This window comes from Heptranchias perlo, chromosome 27, assembly GCF_035084215.1.
Source record: "Heptranchias perlo isolate sHepPer1 chromosome 27, sHepPer1.hap1, whole genome shotgun sequence".
NCBI lineage: Eukaryota > Metazoa > Chordata > Chondrichthyes > Hexanchiformes > Hexanchidae > Heptranchias > Heptranchias perlo.
The window spans coordinates 7,018,548-7,045,463 of record NC_090351.1 but is presented as its reverse complement, the minus strand read 5'-3'; the positions used below and the strand labels follow the sequence as shown (position 1 = coordinate 7,045,463).

Below are 26,916 nucleotides of genomic sequence, written 5' to 3'. Positions count from 1 at the left end.
TTCGGCTTTGTACTGTACTGGCAGTGCCTATGGTAAGGGCCTATCTCTGTGTGCGACAGGCTCAGTTGAGGATTACATGTGGGCACGGGCTGCCGGTCACCCCTCAGTGTCTCTCGCAGCATGGAAACATGGCAAACTGCCATTCCGCGTCAGACCAGCACCTAGAATGTCAGAATTTTAAATGTGCATAACGGGAATGCCTCCTAATGATTTTTTTTTAAACCCCCACCTGTTCCACATTTGAGAAGGGAGAGGAGTGTTTTCATCACTGACCTTTTTCTCCCGTTCCTTCGTGTTGGGATTCAGTTCCACAGATGCCCTCTGGTGCCTCAGCCCAAGTAGCCCTTCTTCACGTGTATGTCTGGACGCTGAGTGTCGGGCTATTCAACTGCAGAGAGCATCACAGCGAGAGCTCAATCATGCGCTTACCTCACCTCCACGCACATTTGGGGTGGGGGAGGTCTATGGGTAGCCTTCAAGAACAAGAGCCTATGCCCCCCCGCCGCCCCCGGGACCTGGTTTTTGGGGGAGGGGCTGAGGTTGAGAGGTTCTGAAGGGTTAACAGTGCAGGTATTTTGCTGAACAGAGTTCTTTGCCTGTGTAGGAGATCTTTGGCTGTTCTGGAGGGCAGACTGGGTATTCTGGGTGAACAGAGAGGTGCTTGGAACTGTGGAGAAAGCTGTTGTATTTTCCATTTGTTTGTTCCTCGAACAAAAGCTTGGCTGTGCAGTGAGTATCAATGGATCACTGTGTCTGTTCTGAAATCGTGCGGTATTCCTCACAGAGCCGGGCTGGGTTTTCAGTATTCTGCAGGCAAGGCATGTCACTCTGGCCGTGTCTGCTGCTGCATTGGGTTACCACAATGTGCCGTTCTTTTCTAGAAGACCAAAGGGTTCATCACTTTACTGAGCAAGTGTTGCTGTTCCCTTTAAATCACTGCACCAGCTGGAACCCATTGAGTGTTCCGGTGGGGTCAGTCACTACTGATTGAGGCTTGGCTGATTAGTGACCTGGCATCACTCGGCCATTCTAGAGCTGGCACAGTGCCATAGACCAAAAAAACCAGCTGAAGACTGCTTGCACTTTGTTACCTACTGAGTTCCAAACAAGTTTATTATGCGCTCTCTTTTCTTCGTTTCCTGTTTTCTATCTCACTCGTTCGTTCCCTCCCTCCCTTCCTCCCTCTTGCTCAACCCCTCCTTGGCAAATGGATTTCAATGTAGGCAAGTGGGAGGTCATCCACTTTAGACCTACAAAGGATAGATCAGAGTACTTTCTAAATGGTGAAAAACTCAAAATAGTCGAGGTCCAAAGAAATTTAGAGGTCCATGGACATAGATTAAAATGTCATGGACAGGTACAGAAAATAATCAAAAAGGCTAATGGAATTGTAGGCCTTTATATCTAGAGGACTAGAATACAAGTGAGTGGAAGTTATGCTACAGCTATACAAAGCCCTGGTTAGACCACACCTGGAGTACTCTGTTCAGCTCTGGGCACAGCACCTTAGGAAGGATATATTTGCCTTGGAGGGAGTGCAGTGTAGATTTACTAGAATGATACCTGGACTCCAAGGGTTAAATTACGAGGAGAGATTACACAAACCAGGGTTGTATTCCCTGAAATTTAGAAGATTAAGGGGTAATTGGATCAAAGTTTTCCAGGTATTAAGGGGAACTGATAGGGTAGATAGTGAGAAACTATTTCCTCTGGTTGGAGAGTTCAGGACTGGATCCAAAGCCTAAAAATTAGAGCCAGGACTTTCAGGAGTGAAGTTAGGAAACACTTCCACATGCAAAGGGTGGTAGAAGTTTGGAAATCTCTTCCGCAAACGGCAGTTCATAATAGCTCAATTGTTAATTTTAAATCTGAGATTGATAGATTTTTGTTAGCCCCATATCCCTTAATACCTTTGGTTGAGGCAGGGATATAGAGTCAGGCCACAGGTCAGCCATGATCTCATTGAATGGCGAAACAGGCTTGAGGGGCCTGTTCCTATGTCTCCCGCCCTCTCGCTCACCCTCTCCCTCCCTCCTCGCGGCCCCCCCCCCCTCCCCACTGGCTCACCCCCTCTCTCTCGTTCCCCAATTGACCTGCTGTTGTGTTCCAGTGTGTCCTGTTTTGGATCCCTGAAGATAGGTGTGATTTTTAGCAAGTGAAGCAGGAATTCATTTCGACATGTCACTTGTAAACAACAGGAGGTGGGACCACTGTTCATGGAGACGGTGCCACATCATAAATACTTTTTTTAAATTCGTTCACGGGATGTGGGCGTCGCTGGCAAGGCCGGCATTTATTGCCCATCCCTAATTGCCCTTGAGAAGGTGGTGGTGAGCCGCCTTCTTGAACCGCTGCAGTCCGTGTGATGACGGTTCTCCCACAGTGCTGTTAGGAAGGGAGTTCCAGGATTTTGACCCAGCGACAATGAAGGAACGGCGATATATTTCCAAGTCGGGATGGTGTGTGACTTGGAGGGGAACGTGCAGGTGGTGTTGTTCCCATGTGCCTGTTGCCCTTGTCCTTCTAGGTGGTAGAGGTCGCGGGTTTGGGAGGTGCTGTCGAAGAAGCCTTGGCGAGTTGCTGCAGTGCATCCTGTGGATGGTGCACACTGCAGCCACAGTGCGCCGGTGGTGAAGGGAGTGAATGTTTAGGGTGGTGGATGGGGTGCCAATCAAGCGGGCTGCTTTATCTTGGATGGTGTCGAGCTTCTTGAGTGTTGTTGGAGCTGCACTCATCCAGGCAAGTGGAGAGTATTCCATCACACTCCTGACTTGTGCCTTGTAGATGGTGGAAAGGCTTTGGGGAGTCAGGAGGTGAGTCACTCGCCGCAGAATACCCAGCCTCTGACCTGCTCTCGTAGCCACAGTATTTATATGGCTGGTCCAGTTAAGTTTCTGGTCAATGGTGACCCCCAGGATGTTGATGGTGGGGGATTCGGCGATGGTAATGCCGTTGAATGTCAAGGGGAGGTGGTTAGACTCTCTCTTGTTGGAGATGGTCATTGCCTGGCACTTATCTGGCGCGAATGTTACTTGCCACTTATGAGCCGAAGCCTGGATGTTGTCCAGGTCTTCCTGCATGCAGGCTCGGACTGCTTCATTATCTGAGGGGTTGCGAATGGAACTGAACACTGTGCAGTCATCAGTGAACATCCCCATTTCTGACCTTATGATGGAGGGAAGGTCATTGATGAAGCAGCTGAAGATGGTTGGGCCTAGGACACTGCCCTGAGGAACTCCTGCAGCAATGCCCTGGGGCTGAGATGCTTGGCCTCCAACAACCACTACCATCTTCCTTTGTGCTAGGTATGACTCCAGCCACTGGAGAGTTTTCCCCCTGATTCCCATTGACTTCAATTTTACTGGGGCTCCTTGGTGCCACACTCGGTCAAATGCTGCCTTGATGTCAAGGGCAGTCACTCTCACCTCACCTCTGGAATTCAGCTCTTTTGTCCATGTTTGGACCAAGGCTGTAATGAGGTCTGAAGCCGAGTGGTCCTGGCGGAACCCAAACTGAGCATCGGTGAACAGGTTATTGGTGAGTAAGTGCCGCTTGATAGCACTGTCGACGACACCTTCCATCACTTTGCTGATGATTGAGAGTAGACTGATGGGGCGGTAATTGGCCGGATTGGATTTGTCCTGCTTTTTGTGGACAGGACATACCTGGGCAATTTTCCACATTGTCGGGTGGATGCCAGTGTTGTAGCTGTACTGGAACAGCTTGGCAAGAGGCGCAGCTAGTTCTGGAGCACAAGTCTTCAGCACTACAGCTGGGATGTTGTCGGGGCCCATAGCCTTTGCTGTATCCAGTGCACTCAGCCGTTTCTTGATATCACGTGGAGTGAATCGAATTGGCCGAAGACTGGCTTCCGTGGTGGTGGGGATAGCGGGAGGAGGCTGAGATGGATTATCCACTCGGCACTTCTGGCTGAAGATGGTTGCAAACGCTTCAGCCTTGTCTTTTGCACTCACGTGCTGGACTCCGCCATCATTGAGAATGGGGATGTTTGCAGAGCCTCCTCCTCCCGTTAGTTGTTTAATTGTCCACCACCATTCACGACTGGATGTGGCAGGACTGCAGAGCTTTGATCTGATCCGTTGGTTGTGGAATCGCTTAGCTCTGTCTATAGCATGTTGCTTCCGCTGTTTAGCATGCATGTAGTCCTGAGTTGTGGCTTCACCAGGTTGGCACCTCATTTTTAGGTACGCCTCGTGCTGCTCCTGGCATGCTCTTCTACACTCCTCATTGAACCAGGGTTGATCCCCTGGCTTGTTGGTAATGGTAGAGTGAGGAATATGCCGGGCCATGAGGTTACAGATTGTGCTGGAATACAATTCTGCTGCTGCTGATGGCCCACAGCGCCTCATGGATGCCCAGTTTTGAGCTGCTAGATCTGTTCTGAATCTATCCCATTTAGCACGGTGGTAGTGCCACACAACACGTTGAATGGTGTCCTCAGTGCGAAGACGGGACTGCATCTCCACGAGGACTGTGCGGTGGTCACTCCTACCAATACTGTCATGGACAGATGCATTTGCGACAGGTAGATTGGTGAGGACGAGGTCAAGTAAGTTTTTCCCTCGTGTTGGTTCGCTCACCACCTGCCGCAGGCCCAGTCTAGCAGCTATGTCCTTCAGGACTCGGCCAGCTCGGTCAGTTGTGGTGCTACCGAGCCACTCTTGATGATGGACATTGAAGTCCCCCACCCAGAGTACATTCTGTGCCCTTGCTACCCTCAGTGCTTCCTCCAAGTGGTGTTCAACATGGAGGAGGACTGATTCATCAGCTGAGGGAGGACGGTAGGTGGTAATCAGCAGGAGGTTTCCTTGCCCATGTTTGACCTGATGCCATGAGATTTCATGGGGTCCAGAGTCAATGTTGAGGACTCCCAGGGCCACTCCCTCCTGACTGTATATCACTGTACCGCCACCTCTGGTGGGTCTGTCCTGCCGGTGGGACAGGACATACCCAGGGATGGTGATGGAAGAGTCTGGGACGTTGGCTGAAAGATATGATTCTGTGAGTATGGCTATGTCAGGCTGTTGCTTGACTAGTCTGTGGGACAGCTCTCCCAATTTTGGCACAAGTCCCCAGATGTTAGTAAGGAGGACCTTGCAGGGTCGACTGGGCTCGGTGTTTTGCCGTTGTCGTGTCCGGTGCCTAGTGGTCCGATGCCGGGTGGTCCGTCCGGTTTTATTCTTATTATGACTTTTCGTAGCGAGATTTTACAACTGAGTGGCTTGCTCGGCCATTTCAGAGGGCAATTAAGAATCAACCACATTGCTGTTACACAGGCCAGTGCTGGACTCCTCCCGTGTTACTTTACGGCACACTTACCTCTATTGGTGCGAAAGGTGCCTTCACTCCACAGGACAGAGTGGTTGCCGGATGGGACATCTGCCTGAATTTGTGTTGTCGTCGTTACTGAATTGCTCTCTCGCCCCATTTGAGTCTGTCTGTACAGCAGGGTGTTTCGGGAAGTCCTCTTTGTAAGTATGAGACCGATTTCCGTTATTAGCAGAAGGCCTGGATTTTGGGGTTTACAATGAACTCTGGACCGCAGGGCAGTTCCAAGTGGATCTTCTGCAGTGTCGGACGAGAAATGGAACCACCGTGTTTTGTGTTGGTGTCGGATGGTAAATGTTGTTGAGCAGTTGGAAATACAATTCAAATCCCGACAGGTGGCACCCAGTCTGATTACTCTCTTAGACAGGTCACACCAGTGACTGACACACTTGCTTCCTCAGTACCCCTTATTTAGCATAGTAGTGAGAGTGATTTGTTCCAATCTGAGATCAATGAAACACAAACATTACTTCTGAGTGCCAGTTTTGGCTCAGTTAGTAGCACTCCCTCTTCTGAGTCAGGTGTTTGTGTGTTTAGGGCACATTCTGGGATTTGAGCTGCAGAACTAAGGGATAGGATTTGTAATCCCAGATTCAATCTTTTGGTTAGGAATGTGGATTGCATCTTTAAACCGTTCCCTTCTCCACACACTCTCATCCTGCTATGTGTCCTTGTTGTAGAAAAAAAGAAAAGAATGAACTTGCACTTATATATCACCTTTTTAATGTTCCCAGGATATCCCAAAGCACCTTGTCGCCAATGAAGTACTTTTGAAGTGCAGTCACTGTTGTGATGAATGAAATCAGCCAATTTGTGCACAGCAAGGTCCCACAAACAGCAATCAGATAAATGACCAAATGCCCACCTGACTCAGGCTGTAGTGCTCACCACTGAGCCACGCTTACATTTAGAAGATCAACAACTTGCATTTATATAGCGCCTTTAATGTAGTAAAATGTCCCACGATGCTTCATAAGAGCATGATCAGACAAAATCTGTCACCGAGCCAAAGAAGGAGATGTTCAGACAGGTGACCTAAAGCTTGGTCAAAGAGGTAGGTTTTAAGGAGCGTTTTAAAGGAGGATGGAGAGGCGGAGAGGTTTAGGCAAGGAATTCCAGAGCTTAGGGCCAAGGTATCTGAAGACACGGCCGCCAGTGGTGGAGCGAAGGAAGTGGGGGATGCACAAGAGACCAGAATTGGAGGAAAGCAGAGTTCTTGGAGGGTTGCAGGACTGGAGGAGGTTACAGAAATAGGAAGGGACAAGTCCATGAGGGGGTTTGAACACAAGGATGAGAATTTTAAATTTGACATTCCGGTGCAGAACTGTGGGATAGGATTTGTAATTCCAGACTCAATCTCTGGGTAGGGATGGGGATTGCAATTTACCATTCCTTTGATCCGGTTATCAGGATCTCACTGGTGATCCTGGGCTCCTTCAATCAGTCACAGTTCTTGTTGGGACTATTCAGCTGGCATTCAGTTCACAGGGCAACATCATCTTAATCGATGCAGGTGGAGCCTTGAAACGGTGTCAATGCTGCAGCTGTCTGTTTTTTTCGAGTCCATGGTCAAATAGACTGCTCACTGTCAAGGCTCACACTTGCAATATGGCCACTTGTGTGAGGTACCAGAGGGAAGCCTGACCCTGTGTGGATCAATCAATCAGTGTCTTCAGGAGAGGAGAGATTTGGTGGTAAAGTGTCAGAAATATATACAATTTGCACATAATTCCTCCTTCCCTCCTGAAGCAGGACAAATCCTCATCTCCCCCTCCTTAGTTGAACAAATCACCTCACCTTCCACAGGATGGCAAATCCTCTCCCCCTCCCCAGTAGAACAAATCATTTCTCGCAGCCTAGCAGGACAAATCCTCTTCCTCTAAACTGGAGTCGAGGCTCCCCATGGGGTCACCTTCCAGCCTTACGGATTTCGGGCGCTACCGAACTTAGGCCCCATTGACTTTGCTCAGGTTATCTCTGCCTGAGCACAACATGTTGCTCTTGCCTTGTGAATACTTCAGTTACGTGGAGAGACTGGAGAAGCTGGGATTGTTCTCCTCCGAGCACAGAAGTTTAAGGGGAGATTTAATAGAAGTGTTCAAAATTATGAAGGGTTTTGATAGAGTAAATAAGGAGAAACCGTTTCCACTAGCAGGAGAGTCATCAGCCAGGGGACACAGATTTAACGTAATTAGCAAAAGAACCAGTGGTGAGATGAAGAGATTTTTTTTACACGGTGAGTTGTTATGATCTGGAATGCACTGCCTGAAAGGGTAGTGGAAGCAGATTCGATAATAACTTTCAAAAGGGAATTGGATATATACTTGTAGGGCTATGGTGAAAGGGCAGGGGAGTGGGACTAATGGGAGAGCGGGACTAACGGGAGAGCTCTTTCAAAGAATCGGCACAGGCATGATGGGCCGAATGGCCGCCTTCTGTGCTATGAGATTCTATAAGTGGTCATTCAAAAATTTTTTTTGTGCTCCATCCTCAGTTTCCTCGATTGAGTATTGTGCAATGAGAAGGGGTTGATTAATAATCTTGTGCTGGGTCCTTTCGGGAAGAGTGACCATAACATGATAGAATTCTTCATTAAGGTGGAAAGTGAAGTAGTCCAATCTGAAACCAGGGTCCTAAATCTAAACAAAGGAAATTACAAAGGTATGAGGAGTGAGTTGGCTATGATAAATTGGGAAGCTTCATTAAAAGGCATGACGGTGGATAGGCAATGGCTAACATTTAAGGAACAAATGCATGAATTGCAACAATTATACATTCCTTTCTGGCACAAAAACACAAAAGGAAAAGCGGCCCAACCATGGCTAACAAAAGAAATTAAGGATAGTATTAGATCCAAAGAGGAATCATATAAAGTTGCCAGAAAAAGTAGCAAGCCTGAGGACTGGGAGCAGTTTAGAATTCAGCAAAAAAGGACCAAGAGATTGATTAAGAGCAGAAAAATAGAGTATTAGAGTAAATTTGCAAGGAACATAAAAGTGGACTGTAAAAGCTTCTATAAATATGTAAAAAGATTATGAAGACAAACGTAGGTCCCTTACAGTCAGAAATGGGAGAATTTATAATGGGGAACAAGGAAATGGCAGAGCAATTAAACAAATACTTTGGTTCTGTCTTCCCAGAAATGCTAGGGAACCAAGGGACGAGTGAGACAGAGGAATTAAAGAAAATTAGTATTAGTAAAAAAAATAGTGCTGAAGAAATTAATGGGACTGAAAGCTGATAATCTGCATCCCAGAGTACTAAAAGAGGTAGCCATGGAAATAGTGGATGCATTAGTTGTCATCTTCCAAAATTCGGTAGATTATGGAACAGTTCCTGCAGATTGGAGGGTGGCAAATGTAATCCCACTATTTAAAAAAGGAGGGAGAGAGAAAACAGGGAACTACAGACCGGTTAGCCTAACATCAGTAATAGGGAAAATGCTAGAGTCTATTATAAAGGATATGATAACAGGACACTTAGAAAATATCAACGGGATTAGACAAAGTCAGCATGGATTTATGAAAGGGAAATCATGTTTGACAAACCTACTGGAGTTTTTTGAGGATGTAACTGGTAGAATAGATAAAGGAGAACCAGTGGATGTGGTTTATTTGGATTTTCAAGAGGCCTTTGATAAAGTCCCACAAGAGGTTAGTGTGCAAAATTAAAGCACATGGGATTGAGGGTAATATACTGGCATGGATTGAAAATTGGTTAACAGACAGGAAACAGAGTGTAGGAATAAATGGGTTCTTTTCGGGGTGGCAGGCAGTGACTAGTGGGGTACCGCAGGGATCAGTGCTTGGGCCCAGCTATTCACAATATATATCAATGATTTGGATGAGGGAACCAAATATAATATTTCCAAGTTTGCTGACGACACAAAACTAGGTGGGATCGTGAGTTGTGAGGAGGATGCAGAGAGGCTTCAAGGCGATTTAGACAAGTTGAGTGAGTGGGCAAATACATGGCAGATGCAGTATAATGTGGATAAATGTGAAGTTATCCACTTCGGAAGGAAAAACAGAAAGGCAGAGTATTATTTAAATGGCAATAGATTGGGAAATGTTGATGTACAAAGGGACCTGGGTGTCCTTGTACACCAGTCACTGAAAGCAAATATGCAGGTGCAGCAAGCCTTTAGGAAGGCAAATGGTATGTTGGCCTTCATTGCAAGAGGATTTGAGTACAGGAGCAAGGATGTCTTACTGCAGTTATACAGGGCCTTGGTGAGACCGCACCTGGAGTATTGTGTACCGTTTTTGTCTCCTTACCTAAGAGAGGATATACTTGCCATAGAGGGAATGCAGTGAAGGTTCACCAGACTGATCCCTGGGATGGCAGGACTGTCTTATGAGGAGAGATTGGGTCGACTCAGCCTGTATTCCCTTGAGTTTAGAAGAATGAAAGGGGATCTCATTGAAATATATAAAATTCTGACAGGGCTAGACAGACTGGATGCAGGGAGGATGTTTCCCCTGGCTGGGGGGTCCAGAACGAGGGGTCACAGTCTCAGGATACAGGTTAGGACATTTAGGACTGAGATGAGGAGAAATTTCTTCACTCAGAGGGTGGTGAACCTGTGGAATTCTCTACCACAGAAGGCTGTGGAGGCCAAGTCACTGAATATATTTAAGAAGGAGCTAGAAAGATTTCTAGACACAGAAGGCATCAAGGGGTATGGGGAGAGAGCAGGAATATGGTATTGAGAGAGAGGATCAGTTATGATCACATTGAATGGCGGAGCAGGCTCGAAGAGCCGAACGGCCTACTCCTGCTCCTATTTTCTATGTTTCAAGTCCATTTAGATTATTTATAGGTTTCACCGTGTCTCTGTCTGCTCTCTCGCTGTTGTTGCACTGAGAGATTTTTCTTACTGTGATGCTGAGCTTCAACTGCTCTTTTTTCCAGGTCTCTCCTTTGCCTTTTAATATGTTTCTGCATTTTTTTTTTAATATTCATCCCAGTGCGCCCTTTCTCCTCTCTCTCTACAGGCCATTTTTCCTATTGATCTCACTTTTAGTTTGTTTGTTGATCCATTTAGGGTCACATTTGCTTAGTTGGAGCTTGTTGGGTTTGGGGTTAAATTACAGCCTGGGCCTCACTGCCATTGATTTTTCTACCTTTTTATATGTTCTGCTAGATCACACTCTGTCCACGTGTTGCCAGCAATGTCTGTTTAATACAGTGATAAAACTCACTTGAACTTCACCCCATTGGGACTCCCCCCGCCCCAAGGAGCCAGACAACTTTCTCCTGCTCCCTTTTCCTCTCCTCCTGAGGGTGCCGACTCCTTGCTGTGATACAGTTCCACAGGCACCAGTCACTGTCCTGTACTTTAGTCAAGTGAATATTCTTCAATACATGAGCCCAGGTGGCCATTTAACCTTGGAGCAGATCACAGCGAACCTGATCCTGTCCCCACTCTCCATGCCTGCGTGCGCGCTTTCCCTCGGGGTCCCTGAATACCGGTCGAGGTGGAAAGGGGCGGGGGATAAAGCTGGCTGACTGCTCCTTCTTTGTACCTCCATGGCCTAGGGCACTGAGAGTGATCAAAGCTGGGACCTGACTGCTGTGTACGATTCAATAAAGAAAGACTTGTGTTTATATGGTGCCTTTCACAACCTCAGGACATCCCAAAGCGCTTTACAGTCAATGAAGTACTTTTTTTTGAAGTGCTGTTACTGTTGTAATTTGGGAAACACAGCAGCTAATTTGAGCAGAGCAAGGTCTCACAAACAGCAATATGATAACGACCAGATAATTTGTGTATAGTGATGTTGGATGAGGGACAAATATTGCCCAGGACACCGTGGAGAACACCCCTGCTCTCATCGAAATAGTGCCCTGGGAACTTTTACATCCACCTGAGGGGGCAGATGGTTTAACGTCTCATCTGAAAGACAGCACCTCCAACAGTGCAGCACTCCCTCAGTACTGCATTGGAGTGTCCCAGACTAGATTATGTGCTCAATGATTTGTCTGTCTGGGGAGGGTGGAAAGGAGGAATTGTCTGTCTGGGGATGGAAGGGTGGGGGAGAGGAGGATTTGTCTGTCTGGGGAGGGGGGGGGGGGAGAGGAGGATTTGTCTGTCTGGGGAGGGGGGAGAGGAGGATATATGTGCAAATTGTATATATTTTTGTTACTCTGCCGCCTAATCTCCTCTCCTCTCCTGAAGGCACTGATTCGCTGATCCACACAGGCACAAGCTGCCCTCCGGTACCTCATACAAGTGGCCATTTCTGCAAGTGTGAGCCTCAACAGTGAGCAGACTATTCAACCGTGGAAGTCATTACAGCCGCGGCTGATCCTGTTCTCTCCCGGTGGTCTCATCCCTAAACTTTATAACGGGGAGTTATCGGAAAGCAAATAGGTGCAGGAATCCTGGTCTGCATGGTCTCGAATCACAACACATGGGGCTTTTACCCACTGAACCACCAGGAGAGGTGAATTTGACTGTTTCAATGCATACATCTCTACCCTCTATCTCCCCTGCTCTGAGTAACCCGATGTGATCAGCATGTCTAACGGCCCATCTTTCCAATGTATTACACAGCACAGAAACAGGCCATTCGGCCCAACAGGTCTATGTCGGTGTTTATGCTCCACACAAGCCTCCCCGCACCCTACTTCATCTAACCCTATCAGCATGCACTCTCCTTAGATGCATCTGTACCTCAACTACTCCTTGTGGTAGCGAGTTCCCCATTCTCACCACGCTCTGCGTAAAGAGGTTTCTTCTAAATTCCTTATTGGATTTATCTTCAAGTTGGTATCCTCAAATAATTGTAGTGATCCACAGTCAGGTTTCGCAGGCCGTGCATGACCAATTGGAGTCAGCTGTTTGGAAGTTTGCTGCCCAATACGGTTCAGACAGTGACCTTCCAGGGAGGTGAAGGCTGTGCAGTCGCTGCTTCCTGTGAAGTAAATATTGAGGCCCGGCCAAAAGACGAAGGGAGGAAGGTGCTGCCTGCTTCACACGGGTGTTGTTGGTTCAGCCTCTATTTATAACTGGTGTCCAGTGATGAGATGACTTGCTGGACGCAGTTTATTGATGAGTGTTCGGACCACAGTGGGCGAGAGTACAATACATGATAAATTTTTAGAAAAATCTGCGTTCTTGTATTCACAGCCTGCGAACGTCAGTCGTGAAGGGACAATACAGGATGCCGGTGATTTTTGTTTTGTTTTGACCGGTTGTGCGGATCGATGTTCACTCTGCACCTCCGGTCCACGCACCGTCGACAGTCTGGCAACGGCCGTGTCTGTCGGTACCAAGGCAACGGGGTCAGTGAGGGGGTCACGGTGGGAGTTCAGTGAGAGGGGCCACGGTGGGGGGGGGGGGGTAGTTCAGTGAGAGGGGCCACGGGGGGGGGGGGGGGGGGAGTTCAGTGAGAGGGGCCACGGGGGGGGGGGGGGGGAGTTCAGTGAGAGGGGCCACGGGGGGGGGGAGTTCAGTGAGAGGGGCCACGGGGGGGGGGGGGGGGAGTTCAGTGAGAGGGGCCACGGGGGGGGGGGGGGGGGGAGTTCAGTGAGAGGGGCCACGGGGGGGGGGGGAGTTCAGTGAGAGGGGCCACGGGGGGGGGGGGGAGTTCAGTGAGAGGGGCCACGGGGGGGGGGGGGAGTTCAGTGAGAGGGGCCACGGGGGGGGGGGGAGTTCAGTGAGAGGGGCCACGGGGGGGGGGGGGAGTTCAGTGAGAGGGGCCACGGGGGGGGGGGGGAGTTCAGTGAGAGGGGCCACGGGGGGGGGGGGAGTTCAGTGAGAGGGGCCACGGGGGGGGGGGAGTTCAGTGAGAGGGGCCACGGGGGGGGGGGAGTTCAGTGAGAGGGGCCACGGGGGGGGGGGAGTTCAGTGAGAGGGGCCACGGGGGGGGGGGGAGTTCAGTGAGAGGGGCCACGGGGGTGGGGGAGTTCAGTGAGAGGGGCCACGGGGGGGGGGGGAGTTCAGTGAGAGGGGCCACGGGGGGGGGGGGGGGGGGAGTTCAGTGAGAGGGGCCACGGGGGGGGGGGGGGGGGGAGTTCAGTGAGAGGGGCCAGGGGGGGGGGGGGGGGGGAGTTCAGTGAGAGGGGCCAGGGGGGGGGGGGGGGGGAGTTCAGTGAGAGGGGCCAGGGGGGGGGGGGGGGGGGGAGTTCAGTGAGAGGGGCCACGGGGGGGGGGGGGGGAGTGCAGTGAGAGGGGCCACGGGGGGGGGGGGGGGAGTGCAGTGAGAGGGGCCACGGGGGGGGGGGGGAGTTCAGTGAGAGGGGCCACGGGGGGGGGGGGGGGGGAGTGCAGTGAGAGGGGCCACGGGGGGGGGGGGAGTTCAGTGAGAGGGGCCACGGGGGGGGGGGGGGGAGTTCAGTGAGAGGGGCCGGGGGGGGGGGGGGGGGGGGAGTTCAGTGAGAGGGGCCACGGGGGGGGGGGGGAGTTCAGTGAGAGGGGCCACGGGGGGGGGGGGGGGAGTTCAGTGAGAGGGGCCACGGGGGGGGGGGGGGAGTTCAGTGAGAGGGGCCACCGGGGGGGGGGAGTTCAGTGAGAGGGGCCACCGGGGGGGGGGAGTTCAGTGAGAGGGGCCACGGGGGGGGGGGAGTTCAGTGAGAGGGGCCACGGGGGGGGGGGAATTCAGTGAGAGGGGCCACGGGGGGGGGGGGAGTTCAGTGAGAGGGGCCACGGGGGGGGGGGGGGGGGGAGTTCAGTGAGAGGGGCCACGGGGGGGGGGGGGGGGGGGAGTTCAGTGAGAGGGGCCACGGGGGGGGGGGGGGGGGAGTTCAGTGAGAGGGGCCACGGGGGGGGGGGGAGTTCAGTGAGAGGGGCCACGGGGGGGGGGGGGAGTTCAGTGAGAGGGGCCACGGGGGGGGGGGGGGGGGAGTTCAGTGAGAGGGGCCACGGGGGGGGGGGGGAGTTCAGTGAGAGGGGCCACGGGGGGGGGGGAGTTCAGTGAGAGGGGCCACGGGGGGGGGGGAGTTCAGTGAGAGGGGCCACGGGGGGGGGGGAGTTCAGTGAGAGGGGCCACGGGGGGGGGGGGAGTTCAGTGAGAGGGGCCACGGGGGGGGGGGGGGGGAGTTCAGTGAGAGGGGCCACGGGGGGGGGGGGGGGGGGGGGAGTTCAGTGAGAGGGGCCACGGGGGTGGGGGGGGGGGGAGTTCAGTGAGAGGGGCCACGGGGGTGGGGGGGGGGGGAGTTCAGTGAGAGGGGCCACGGGGGGGGGGGGGGGGGGGAGTTCAGTGAGAGGGGCCACGGGGGGGGGGGGGGGGGAGTTCAGTGAGAGGGGCCACGGGGGGGGGGGAGTTCAGTGAGAGGGGCCACGGGGGGGGGGGGGGGAGTTCAGTGAGAGGGGCCACGGGGGGGGGGGGGGAGTTCAGTGAGAGGGGCCGGGGGGGGGGGGGGGGAGTTCAGTGAGAGGGGCCACGGGAGGGGGGGCGGGGGGGAGTTCAGTGAGAGGGGCCGGGGGGGGGGGGGGAGTTCAGTGAGAGGGGCCACGGGAGGGGGGGCGGGGGGGAGTTCAGTGAGAGGGGCCGGGGGGGGGGGGGGAGTTCAGTGAGCGGGGCCACGGGGGGGGGGGGGGGAGTTCAGTGAGAGGGGCCGGGGGGGGGGGGGGGGGGGAGTTCAGTGAGAGGGGCCACGGGGGGGGGGGGGAGTTCAGTGAGAGGGGCCACGGGGGGGGGGGGGGAGTTCAGTGAGAGGGGCCACCGGGGGGGGGGGAGTTCAGTGAGAGGGGCCACCGGGGGGGGGGAGTTCAGTGAGAGGGGCCACGGGGGGGGGGGGAGTTCAGTGAGAGGGGCCACGGGGGGGGGGGAATTCAGTGAGAGGGGCCACGGGGGGGGGGGGAGTTCAGTGAGAGGGGCCACGGGGGGGGGGGGGGGGGGGAGTTCAGTGAGAGGGGCCACGGGGGGGGGGGGGGGGGGGAGTTCAGTGAGAGGGGCCACGGGGGGGGGGGGGGGGGAGTTCAGTGAGAGGGGCCACGGGGGGGGGGGGAGTTCAGTGAGAGGGGCCACGGGGGGGGGGGAGTTCAGTGAGAGGGGCCACGGGGGGGGGGGGAGTTCAGTGAGAGGGGCCGGGGGGGGGGGGGGAGTTCAGTGAGCGGGGCCACGGGGGGGGGGGGGGGAGTTCAGTGAGAGGGGCCGGGGGGGGGGGGGGGGGGAGTTCAGTGAGAGGGGCCACGGGGGGGGGGGGGAGTTCAGTGAGAGGGGCCACGGGGGGGGGGGGGGAGTTCAGTGAGAGGGGCCACCGGGGGGGGGGAGTTCAGTGAGAGGGGCCACCGGGGGGGGGGAGTTCAGTGAGAGGGGCCACGGGGGGGGGGGAGTTCAGTGAGAGGGGCCACGGGGGGGGGGGAGTTCAGTGAGAGGGGCCACGGGGGGGGGGGAGTTCAGTGAGAGGGGCCACGGGGGGGGGGGGAGTTCAGTGAGAGGGGCCACGGGGGGGGGGGGGGGGGAGTTCAGTGAGAGGGGCCACGGGGGGGGGGGGGGGGGGGGAGTTCAGTGAGAGGGGCCACGGGGGTGGGGGGGGGGGGAGTTCAGTGAGAGGGGCCACGGGGGTGGGGGGGGGGGGAGTTCAGTGAGAGGGGCCACGGGGGGGGGGGGGGGGGGGGAGTTCAGTGAGAGGGGCCACGGGGGGGGGGGGGGGGGAGTTCAGTGAGAGGGGCCACGGGGGGGGGGGAGTTCAGTGAGAGGGGCCACGGGGGGGGGGGGGGAGTTCAGTGAGAGGGGCCACGGGGGGGGGGGGGGGAGTTCAGTGAGAGGGGCCACGGGGGGGGGGGGGGGAGTTCAGTGAGAGGGGCCGGGGGGGGGGGGGGGGAGTTCAGTGAGAGGGGCCACGGGAGGGGGGGCGGGGGGGAGTTCAGTGAGAGGGGCCGGGGGGGGGGGGGGAGTTCAGTGAGCGGGGCCACGGGAGGGGGGGGTGGGGGGGAGTTCAGTGAGAGGGGCCGGGGGGGGGAGTTCAGTGAGAGGGGCCGGGGGGGGGGAGTTCAGTGAGAGGGGCCGGGGGGGGGAGTTCAGTGAGAGGGGCCAGGGGGGGGGGGGGGGGGGAGTTCAGTGAGAGGGGCCGGGGGGGGGGGGAGTTCAGTGAGAGGGGCCGGGGGGGGTGGGGGGGGAGTTCAGTGAGAGGGGCCGGGGGGGGGGGAGTTCAGTGAGAGGGGCCGGGGGGGGGGGGGGGAGTTCAGTGAGAGGGGCCGGGGGGGGGGGGGGAGTTCAGTGAGAGGGGCCGGGGGGGGGGGGGGGGGAGTTCAGTGAGAGGGGCCACGGGAGGGGGGGTGGGGGGAAGTTCAGTGAGAGGGGCCACGGGGGGGGGGAGTTCAGTGAGAGGGGCCACGGGGGGGGGGAGTTCAGTGAGAGGGGCCACGGGGGGGGGGAGTTCAGTGAGAGGGGCCACGGCGGGGGGGAGTTCAGTGAGAGGGGCCACGGCGGGGGGGAGTTCAGTGAGAGGGGCCACGGGGGCGGGGGGGAGTTCAGTGAGAGGGGCCACGGGGGGGGGGGGGGGGGAGTTCAGTGAGAGGGGCCACGGGGGGGGGGAGTTCAGTGAGAGGGGCCACGGCGGGGGGGGGGGGGGGGGGAGTTCAGTGAGAGGGGCCACGGCGGGGGGGGGGAGTTCAGTGAGAGGGGCCATGGTGGGGGGGGGGGGGGAGAGTTCAGTGAGAGGGGCCACGGTGGGGGGGGGGGGGGGAGAGTTCAGTGAGAGGGGCCACGGTGGGGGGGGGGGGGGGAGTTCAGTGAGAGGGGCCACGGGGGGGGGAGAGTTCAGTGAGAGGGGCCACGGGGGGGGGAGAGTTCAGTGAGAGGGGCCACGGGGGGGGGAGAGTTCAGTGAGAGGGGCCACGGGGGGGGGAGAGTTCAGTGAGAGGGGCCACGGCGGGGGGGGGGGGAGTTCAGTGAGAGGGGCCACGGTGGGGGGGGAGTTCAGTGAGAGGGGCCACGGTTGGGGGGGGGCAGGGGGAGTTCAGTGAGAGGGGCCACGGTGGGGGGGGGGGGGGGGAGTTCAGTGAGAGGGGCCACGGTGGTGGGGGGGGGGGAGTTCAGTGAGAGGGGCCACGGTGGGGGGGGGGGGGGGGGGGAGTTCAGTGAGAGGGGCCACGGTGGGGGGGGGAGTTCAGTGAGAGGGGCCACGGGGGTGGGGGGGGGAGTTCAGTGAGAGGGGCCACGGTGGGGGGGGGGGGGGGGGGGGGAGTTCAGTGAGAGGGGCCACGGGGGAGGGGGGAGTAGTTCAGTGAGAGGGGCCACGGGGGAGGGGGGGGGGGGAGTTCAGTGAGAGGGGCCACGGGGGAGGGGGGAGTTCAGTGAGAGGGGCCACGGGGGAGGGGGGAGTTCAGTGAGAGGGGCCACGGGGGAGGGGGGAGTTCAGTGAGAGGGGCCACGGGGGAGGGGGGAGTTCAGTGAGAGGGGCCACGGTGGGGGGGGGAGTTCAGTGAGAGGGGCCACGGTGGGGGGGGGAGTTCAGTGAGAGGGGCCACGGGGGAGGGGGGAGTTCAGTGAGAGAGGCCACGGGGGGGGGGGGGGGGAGTTCAGTGAGAGGGGCCATGGTGGGGGGGGGAGTTCAGTGAGAGGGGCCACGGTGGGGGGGGGAGTTCAGTGAGAGGGGCCACGGTGGGGGGGGGAGTTCAGTGAGAGGGGCCACGGTGGGGGGGGGAGTTCAGTGAGAGGGGCCACGGTGGGGGGGTGGGGCGGGGGGAGTTCAGTGAGAGGGGCCACGGGGGAGGGGGGAGGGGAGAGTCAGTGAGAGGGGCCACGGGGGAGGGGGGAGTTTCGTGAGAGGGGCCGTGGGAATGGACGCGTTGCACAGAAGGTTCCAGAAAATAGCAAAGGGGACTTTCGCTGGCCAAACGCAGCATCATGGACAGTGTGAACCCCTGGGGCAATTGGTGGTGGGCGGTCTCTCCGACAGGTGAGGCATTCTGCTTGTTTCCCCTCTCTCCTCCCTCCCGTGATGAAGGCACTGCCTCTGTACAATATGTTGCATTGGCTCTGGCAACCCCCCAGTTCTACGCTCTGCTCTTTATACATGAGTCTTGGCTGGCTATTCAACCAGTGGAGCTGGTTACTTGCTTACTTGCCCGACAGCCAATTTCCCAGCAGTGGTCACTGCATGATGCCCAAGTGTGATAAATATTCCTGGATGCTGAACCTATTCTACCCCCCTGCCCCAGCCCAAACCCCTCTTCCCTCCAGCTACAAAATCTAGGCTGTCACTCCAGTGCAGTACTGAGGGAGTGCTGCACTGTCGGAGGTGCTGTCTTTTGGGTGAGACATTAAACCGAGCTCCTGTCTGCCCCCTCAGGTGGACGTAAAAGATCCCATGGCACTATTTTGAAGAAGAGCAGGTGAGTTTTCCCCAGTGTCCTGGCCGATATTTACCCCTCAGCCAACATCACTAAAGCAGATTATCTGGTCATTATCACGTTGTTGTTTGTGGGACCTTGCTGTGCGTAAATTGGCTGATACATTTCCTACATTATGATAGTGACTACATCACAAAAGTACTTCATTGGCTGTAAAGCACTTTGGGACATCCTGAGGTCATGAAAGGTGCTATATAAATGCAAGTTGTTTTGTTCTTTACTGTGCTGGCTGATCTCAGCTGAAATATTTTGAGTTTTAAAAACGTGATTTCTGGTAATTTCTTTATTTCTTTCTCATTTCTGCTATTTTTGTAAATGCAGATTGAATTTATAAAAGGTTGTGTGGACGGGTTTGCTATTAATCGGTAATTTACGGTCTTCATTTAATGAAGGTTCACTGGTGATGAAAAATCGGGGGTACAGGATAGGGCTTTAAATATCGGAGCGGGAGTAGGCCTTATGGCCCATCGGGCGTGCTCCGCCATTCATTAAAATCTGATCTTTGCCCTCAACTCCTCTTTCCTGCCTGATCTCCATATCCCTTGATTCCCTTGGAATCCAAAAATCTATCAATCAGCATCCACAGCCCTCTGGAGTAGAGAATTACAAATATTCATGACCCTCTGAGTGAAGAAATTCCTACTCATCTCAGTCCTAAATGTCTGACCCCTTATCCTGACACTATGGTGGACTAATTTCACCGGGCAACGCGCCCGGTGAAATTAGTCAGCTCCCCGCGCGATTGTAGCATAATTGGATCCACTTACCTGGTCTTCCGGGTTCCCCACTGCTGATCTGCGCGTCGGGCGGGCTGCGCATGCGCAGTAAGATCTGTCAGCTGGAGGAGCTCTATTTAAAGGGGCAGTCCTCCACTGACAGATGCTGCAACAAACAGAAAAAAATCACAGCATGGAGCAGCCCAGGGGGAAGGCTGCTCCCAGTTTAATGATGCCTCACTCCAGGTATCAATACATGGGGTGAGGAGGAGGGGGAGGACAGAGATCTTCCTCCCGGTGGGCGGGAGGAAGTGGCCTGCCTCTGCCACCAGGAAGGCCTGGCTCGAGGTGGCAGAGGAGGTCACCAGCACCACCAACATATCGCCCACCTGCATACAGTGCAGGAGGCGCTCCGATGACCTCAGTCGGTCAGCCAAAGTGAGTACACTTACTCTTTCCCCTACACTCCATCTGCCACATCACCGCCCCCAACCCACATCTCCTTCTGCACTGCCAACACTACTGTCACATCACCCTTCATACCCACTCAAACCTCATCCTCATCGTACCTGCACCTACTCACCTCGCCAGTACTCATCCCGCCACTACCACTCAACCCAATCCTCACACAATCTCATGGCTCTATCTCGTACTCACCCTCTCATGCATCTCTTACACGGCCAGCCTCACTACCTGTTCTGCAGCCACAGGGCATGCATCACATATGTGCAGTAGGCAGCGTAAGGCAAACATATCGTGAACATGAAGGGGATGCACAAGGGTGTTTGAGGGTTTGTCATGGTTGTTACTTGTATTGAATTTCTGATCAACTCACATCACATATTATATTGGCACCACTACTGCCATGTCTTTGCGAATCTTGTCTGGTCTGTGCAATAATGCCCTTTCCTGAGGATCACTATGAAGACCCACAACTGATGCCACCCATTGTGTCACTGCAGAGTGGGTGTAGGTGTATTTGCAGGGCTCTTTTGTGCAGACGGCTGAGAGACGTCGGCGATGTCCCCGGTTGCACCCTGGAAGGATGCAGAGGAGAAGTTGTTGAGGGCAGTGGTGACTTTGACGGCGACAGGTAAGAAGATGGTGCTCGGGCCAGCCAGGAGCAGCTTGGCATGAAGGAGGCTGCAGATGTCCACGACTACATGTCGAGTGACTCTGAGCCTCCGTGTGCACTGCTGCTCAGAGAGGTCCAGGAAGCTGAGCCTCGGTCTGTGGACCCTGTGACGAGGGTAGTGCCCTCTGCGACGCATCTCTCTCTGCGGTAGCCCTCCCTCCTGCTGTGCAGGTGGATGTGTCATAGCACTCTGTTGTGGAGCTCCACGTGTCAGAGGTGGACGGCTTGGCCGGCGAGGTTGGTGATGCTGTTCGCCCTCCGAGGAGGTCATGACTGCAGCTACGGCGGCCCCCATCCGGAAGATGTACATCTGAGGGGGTCCGCAAGGTAGGTACATGTGTCTGGACCCCGGGGTAAGTGTGCAAGTTGGTGACTTTGATTGTCAGGAGGAGGGTGGTGGAGGCCAAACTTTGTCCCAAGTGACAGAGTGGCCTCCTGCAATGAGTGAGGGTCTCACCCCCCCCACCTGTCAAATGGACCTTTGCAGCTGCCACAGGCTGATGGCTGCAACAGGTCCATTTGAACTGGGAGCGTTTCCCCCAGTGTGGGAAACAGTCCCAGTTTGCTCTAAAATCCCACCCCTCCTCACATAATCCCTTAATCAGGTCAGTTCATGACCTGAACAAGCCAAATAAATACCTTCAAGTGGCATCCCGCTGGCTTTAATTGCCTGCGGGATTCCCACCATCGGGGGCTGCGCGCGCACGCCGGCGCGTCAGTGGGGAACCCGGAAGTGCACGGGTTCGAGGCGGGCTCTGGTCCCGCTCCGGGATTTCACGATTTTCGGGACCCCCCTGCCAGGAACGCACCCGATAGCAGGTGCTAAAATGCTGCCCTATATCTCCTAGTTCTAGACTCTCCAGCCAGGGGAAACATCCTCTCAGCATCTACCTTGTCAAGCCCTCTTAGAATCTTGTATATTTCAATGAGATCACCTCTGATTCTTCTAAACTCCAGAGAATAGGCCCATTCTACTCAATCTATCCTCACAGGACAGCCCTCTTATCCCAGGAATCAATCTAGTGAACCTTTGTTGCACCGCCTCTAAGGCAAATATATCTTTCCTTAGATAAGGAGACCAAAACTGTACACAGTAATCCAGGTGAGGTCTCACCAAAGCCCTTTACAGTTGCAGCAAGACTTCCCTACTCTTGTGCTCCAATTCCCTTTCAATAAAGGCCAACATACCATTTGCCTTCCTAGTTACTTGCTGTACCTGCATGTTAACTTTCTGTGTTTCGTGTACAAGGACACCCAAATCCCTCTGAGTGCCAACATTTAATAGTTTCTCATCATTTTAAAAAATATTCTGTTTTTAAAAATTTTTCTTCCCAAAGTGAATAACCTCACATTTCCCCACATTATACTCCAGGAGGGGGCTTCAAATATCAGGGCTACAGGAGGGGGCTTTCAATATAAGCAGGAAAAGAAGGGCTTTATATATCTGGGTGCTTCTGGGGAGACTGTCATTCAATTCCACAGAGAGAGTCTGTAAGTATACATGGGACTGGGGGATTTGTACATAAAGGTTACAGAAAAGGGCTTTACATTCAGGGGTACCTGGGAGGGCTTTACATATGGGGGTATAGGAGACTGTATCATAAGTAAAGGATTCAGGAGACTGCTGTATATATGTTCGAAATATTAGGAAGACCGAAGCCATTGTCTTTGGTCCCCGCCACAAACTCCGTTCCCTAGCCACCGACTCCAGCCCTGTCCCTGGCCACTGAGGCATCCTATTTGACCCTGAGTTAAGCCTCTGACCACATATCTGCTCCATCACCAAGGCCGCCTACTTCCACCTCCGCAACATCGCCCGTCTCAGCCCATCTGCTGCTGAAACCCTCATCCGTGCTTTTGTTACCTCCAGGCTTGACCATTCCAATGCTCTCCTGGCTGGCCTCCTGTCTTCCACCCTCCATAAACTTGAGGTCATTCAAAACTCCACTGCCCGTATTAGAACTCGCATCAAATCCCGTTCACCCATCACTCCTGTGCTTGCTGACCTACATTGGCTCGAGGTCCAACAACACCTCGATTTTAAAATTCTCATCCTTGACCACTGTATATGAAAGGGAAGGTTTAGTAGAGGGGTACAGGATACTGCTGAATGTGAAGGGATAGTGCTATAGGGTGGGGCCCTGTTTGTATTACTGTAATTTTTTTGCGTTTTGATGTATACATTTATAGGTGTTTTTTGGGGCTGGCTGTTGCCTATCGGGACAAGTGCACAAACGTCTGATGGTATTTCATCGATGAGAGCTAAATGAATACAGAGCGTATGTTGCACTGGTGAGAGATGGGGGCTACTTGTGCTGCAGTAACTATCGGGTCGTTATGGTGATGGGCTACCTCATACACCTGTTACCGGATGCGCCTGCAAACTAGCAGAAAAAATATTTGCCAAACGTTTTCTCATGAAGACTGTGCCTCTTTAAGAGGAGCACATTGTATCCTAGTGGTCTCAGAACCCAGTATATGACGATATATCTCCCACGTCAGTCAGGTGACAGTAAGTTCTGTAAGGTTGGGGTGTTATACCATCTAATGCACAATGTGTTATTTCACTAAGGTGAAATGTCTATTCCCTTGTGTATTTAAGGCCATAACATCTAACTGTTATCAAAGAAACACAAGCATCCATTATAATCTTTCAACTCATCCATTTTGTGCACATATAACATTCCAAAGCTGGGGATTGTGTCTCTGAGCAGACACTGCTGGGGTATTTACAGTATGGGAGTGTGAACTAATTACAGCGGTGATCTGTCAGATCAATGAGATGAGAAATCCACACAATGTCGCTCGGCTGTTCTGTTCGTTGCATATTTGATTGAGCCAGTATCTCGGAACCTGCAATGAATTGGTTCTGTCTCACAGCTGCTTCATTAAACTCTGCAATGGCCATCCTCTTCCTGTCTCTCCAGATTTGTCCATTTGAACATAAAGTCTCCATTTTGATTTCCGTCACGATTTTTAAAAAAAATAAAAAATTTTAGTCCAAGCAGATTATTCACGTTTTCCTTTTTTCTTTTCCAAAACTCTGCTGCCGGAATCCTAACTCGCACCAAGTCCCGTTCATCCTTCACCCCTGTGCTCGCCGACCTACATTGGCTCCCGGTCCAGAAATGTCACGAATTTAAAATTCTCATCTTTTTTTCAAATCCCTCCATGGTCTCGCCTCTCCCTATCTCTGTAATCTCCTTCAGCCCTACAACCCTCTGAGATCTCTGCGCTCTTCCAACTCTGGCCTCTTGTCTGTCCCCCAATTCCTTCGCCAAACCATTGGCAGCCATGCCTTCAGCCGTCTAGGCCCTAAACTCTGGAATTCCCTCCCTAAACCTCTCCACCTCTCTACTTCTCTCTCCTCCTTTAAGATGCTTCTTAAAACCTCCCTCTTTGATCAAGTGTTTGGTCACCTGTCCTAATATCCCCTCCTATGGCGCAGTGTTAATTTTTGATTGATTATATTCCTTAGAAGCACCTATGGGATATTTATTACATTAAAGGTGCTACATAAATGCAAGTTGTTCTTCTATGTGTTGGCTTAGCGTTACAGCCTGAGTCAGAAGGTCATTTGGTCATTTATCTGATTGCTGTTTGAGACCTTGCTGTGCACACAATGACTGCTTTGTTTGCCTGTGTAACAGCAGTCACTGCGTTCAAAAGTAATTCCTTGTACGTGAGCTGGTTTGTGATGTTCCTGAGCGACATGAAATGGCACTATATAAATCCAAGCCTTTTCTTCTATCAGGTGCCCTTCCTGCTGTTTTTGCTCTGATCTGCTCTTTTGGAGCCTTTATAGGAGGGGTCCCGGGGGGCGGGGAGTCGGAGGGGATGTTCAAACAGATGCCCCCACTGTCTGGGTGCTGCTCTCACCCAGTTTATTTTTCTTGCTGCCATCGCTCCTGGAAGCCAGGAGCCCATTTGACCTTGAGGAGTCCGGCTCCGCGCTTTTAAGTAAAGACTGGAGGGCAGCCCGTGAGGCCTGTGAAAAATGGCCGTCCAAGGTCATCGGAACAATGAAAGCCGGGTCCTTGAAATTTACACCACCCAGAGAGCCTGAGAGCAATTGTAGTGCCCCAGCTGTGATCAGCACTGACCAGGAATCTGAATGGCTCAGTACCATCCCAGTTGTTCACTTACCACAAGCCATGGGAGTGCTCTGCACGTATCAATAACCCCAGGGTGCAGGAACCCAATGGCTCGGAGTGCTGCTGGTCCTGTGCTCCTGTTTCTGGGTTTCCAGCTTTGTTTCTAACGAGAGGCCTCTACTGTTTATAGGATCTGAGCCACACTGTCACTTTCCGTTTACCAAAACAACCTCTACCCTATTATCTTTGGCTGGCTTTTAGTTTAAAATCTCTGGTGTTTAAATGCCTTCCTGTCTCCTTCCTTTCCAGGTGAGCATGGGGCCTGCCTGGAGATGGAGTTATGAGTGATACCAGGACCGGGGTTTCAGCAGCTTGTAACTGTCCCCTCAATCCCTCGAATTCCAACAGGTCAGTACAGCTGTGCTTTCCATTTAACTGTTTCAGCATCGAATGAATTCTCCGAGTGCAAGTGTAGGTATTTGTCCTTTCCAGCTGCTTCCCTCTCCCCTCCCGGAGGCGCTGATTGTTGATGGAGTTCCACATGCACCAGTTCTCCTCTGGTAGGTCGCTAACCCTCCAAAATGGTGATTGGGCCTAGGAGGCGAATGTTAACAGGCCCTCGGGCTGTAGAGGACACTACAGCTCAGCCCAATTCTTCCCCAACTCTCCATCTACCCATTTCTACTCCACCACTGCCCAGAGAATTGTCTCAGCGTGAGGCAGTGTTTCCAAGAGAAGCCTAGGGAAAACTGGGAGGTGAGGAAAAGCTCCTCGATTTTTCTCTGTCTCCCACTGCAGGGTAATGCACTGTACTCTAGTTGAAAGGACGGACAGGTAATCTGGTCCCAGAGCTCGGACAGTGTTGCCTGATCGGTGGCCTCTAGGAGGTGAGCGAGAGCAGGACATGCCTCCTCCACCCATCCCTCCTGACACAATGTGACCTCAACCAGAGCTCAGTGTGCCGATGTGTGAGTGCAGACTTAGTGACGCAGTGCGTTATTGTATCTGATCCAGGCTCAGTGGGGGTTATTGGATAACCCCTGAAACCGTACGCGGGTGTCGTGGTGTGCGATTAACCCACACCCGGTGGTTGAGATGCAAGCAGCACAAAACATGCGTGCTGCCTGATGATTTACCTGATTGCTGCGAGCAGCCAGGCTGAGCTGCGCTGTTGAGTGGCTGCTCACCGACAGAGGGCCCCAATGTCACGCGAGTGGTTAGCATCTCTTAAAGGCAGCCTGCACGTCTTAAAGGCAGCCTGCTCCTTCTATTTGCAAAATATAAGATATGGTTCCGCACGGAGTCTGAATGGAGATCAGACATCGCACAGGTAAAACACAGATGTAGCTCCTATCCCTATGTTTATAAACTGATGAGTTATGTTAAAACATTGAATAAAGGTTGCGCACTACTAAATCCCACATCCTCCAATCTGCATGCCAGACCTCACCAATCTGCTAATCTGAGTTGGTACCAGGCCTGCGAGAGTGCATGCACCAAGGTTCTCTGCTGTTGCACTAGAGGCCTTGGTGCGAAGATGGACAGAAGGAGGGACTTCCTATATCCGCAGGGGGGCAACTGGCTCTCCAGACATATGATCCCAAGGCAGCGGGGGATGAAGTCAATGCCAGGCGCATAGCACCGCGAACATGGATGCAGTGCAGGAAGAAGTTCAATGCTTTGACACGAGTGGTCAAGGTGAGTGAGGTCAACTGTCAAGTGGTGTCTCCTACCAACTGCACCACTCGCCGCATCCACTGCTTCGCGCGCTAAACCCCCCATCACCCACACACCAACAAACTCTTCATCAGGACTCAACCCTTCCAATCAGTTGCTTCCTCTCACCCTCGCATATTACCACTGTTGCAAGTCGCAAATTTACAACTCACAGGTCACATACATACACACACAGGCAGCTATTTAACCAAGACAGGCACATCACCCAAACAACTTGCAGGACACTCCCCGACACACGGCCTGCTTTCTTGCAGGAGAAGGTGGTGCATAACAGGAGGCAGCAAGTGGCAGTGGCTCCATGGAACATGAACATGCTGTCTCTTAGGATGACAGCATTGCTGTCCCATCCCTGCCTCTCTGCCAGTGCCCTTGCTGTTGCCTGTCAGCTAGGCAGCTCACTCCCTGTAGAGCATTGAAACTTTATTATAGGGACATAGGAAGATAGGAACAGGAGCAGGCCATTTAGCTCCTCGAGCCTATTCCACCATTGAATGTGATCATGATTGACCTGTGACCTAACTCCATATACCCGCCTTAGCCCCATGTCCCTTAATACCTTAAGTTAACAAAAATCTA

General features: G+C 53.8%; 2 protein-coding genes across 5 annotated transcripts in view; both read left to right on the top strand.

Moving 5' to 3' along the window:
- tmem9 (transmembrane protein 9) overlaps positions 1 to 26,916 on the top strand; it is a 571,911-nt gene that overhangs the window by 144,763 nt on the left and 400,232 nt on the right. The gene's annotated exons all lie outside the window — the stretch shown is intronic.
- LOC137344364 (DENN domain-containing protein 2C-like) overlaps positions 1 to 26,916 on the top strand; it is a 168,717-nt gene that overhangs the window by 43,747 nt on the left and 98,054 nt on the right. For 2 of the 3 annotated variants that reach the window (XR_010968335.1, XM_068007257.1), the window contains exon 2: positions 24,913 to 25,011. Coding sequence is in view for 2 of the 3 variants with exons in the window: in XM_068007257.1 (XP_067863358.1) it covers positions 24,944 to 25,011 (68 nt within the window). In the remaining variant the exon portion in view is untranslated. Of the gene's footprint in view, positions 1 to 18,106; positions 18,205 to 24,912; positions 25,012 to 26,916 lie in introns of those variants that run through there. The other variant, XM_068007258.1, reaches the window with a different exon arrangement.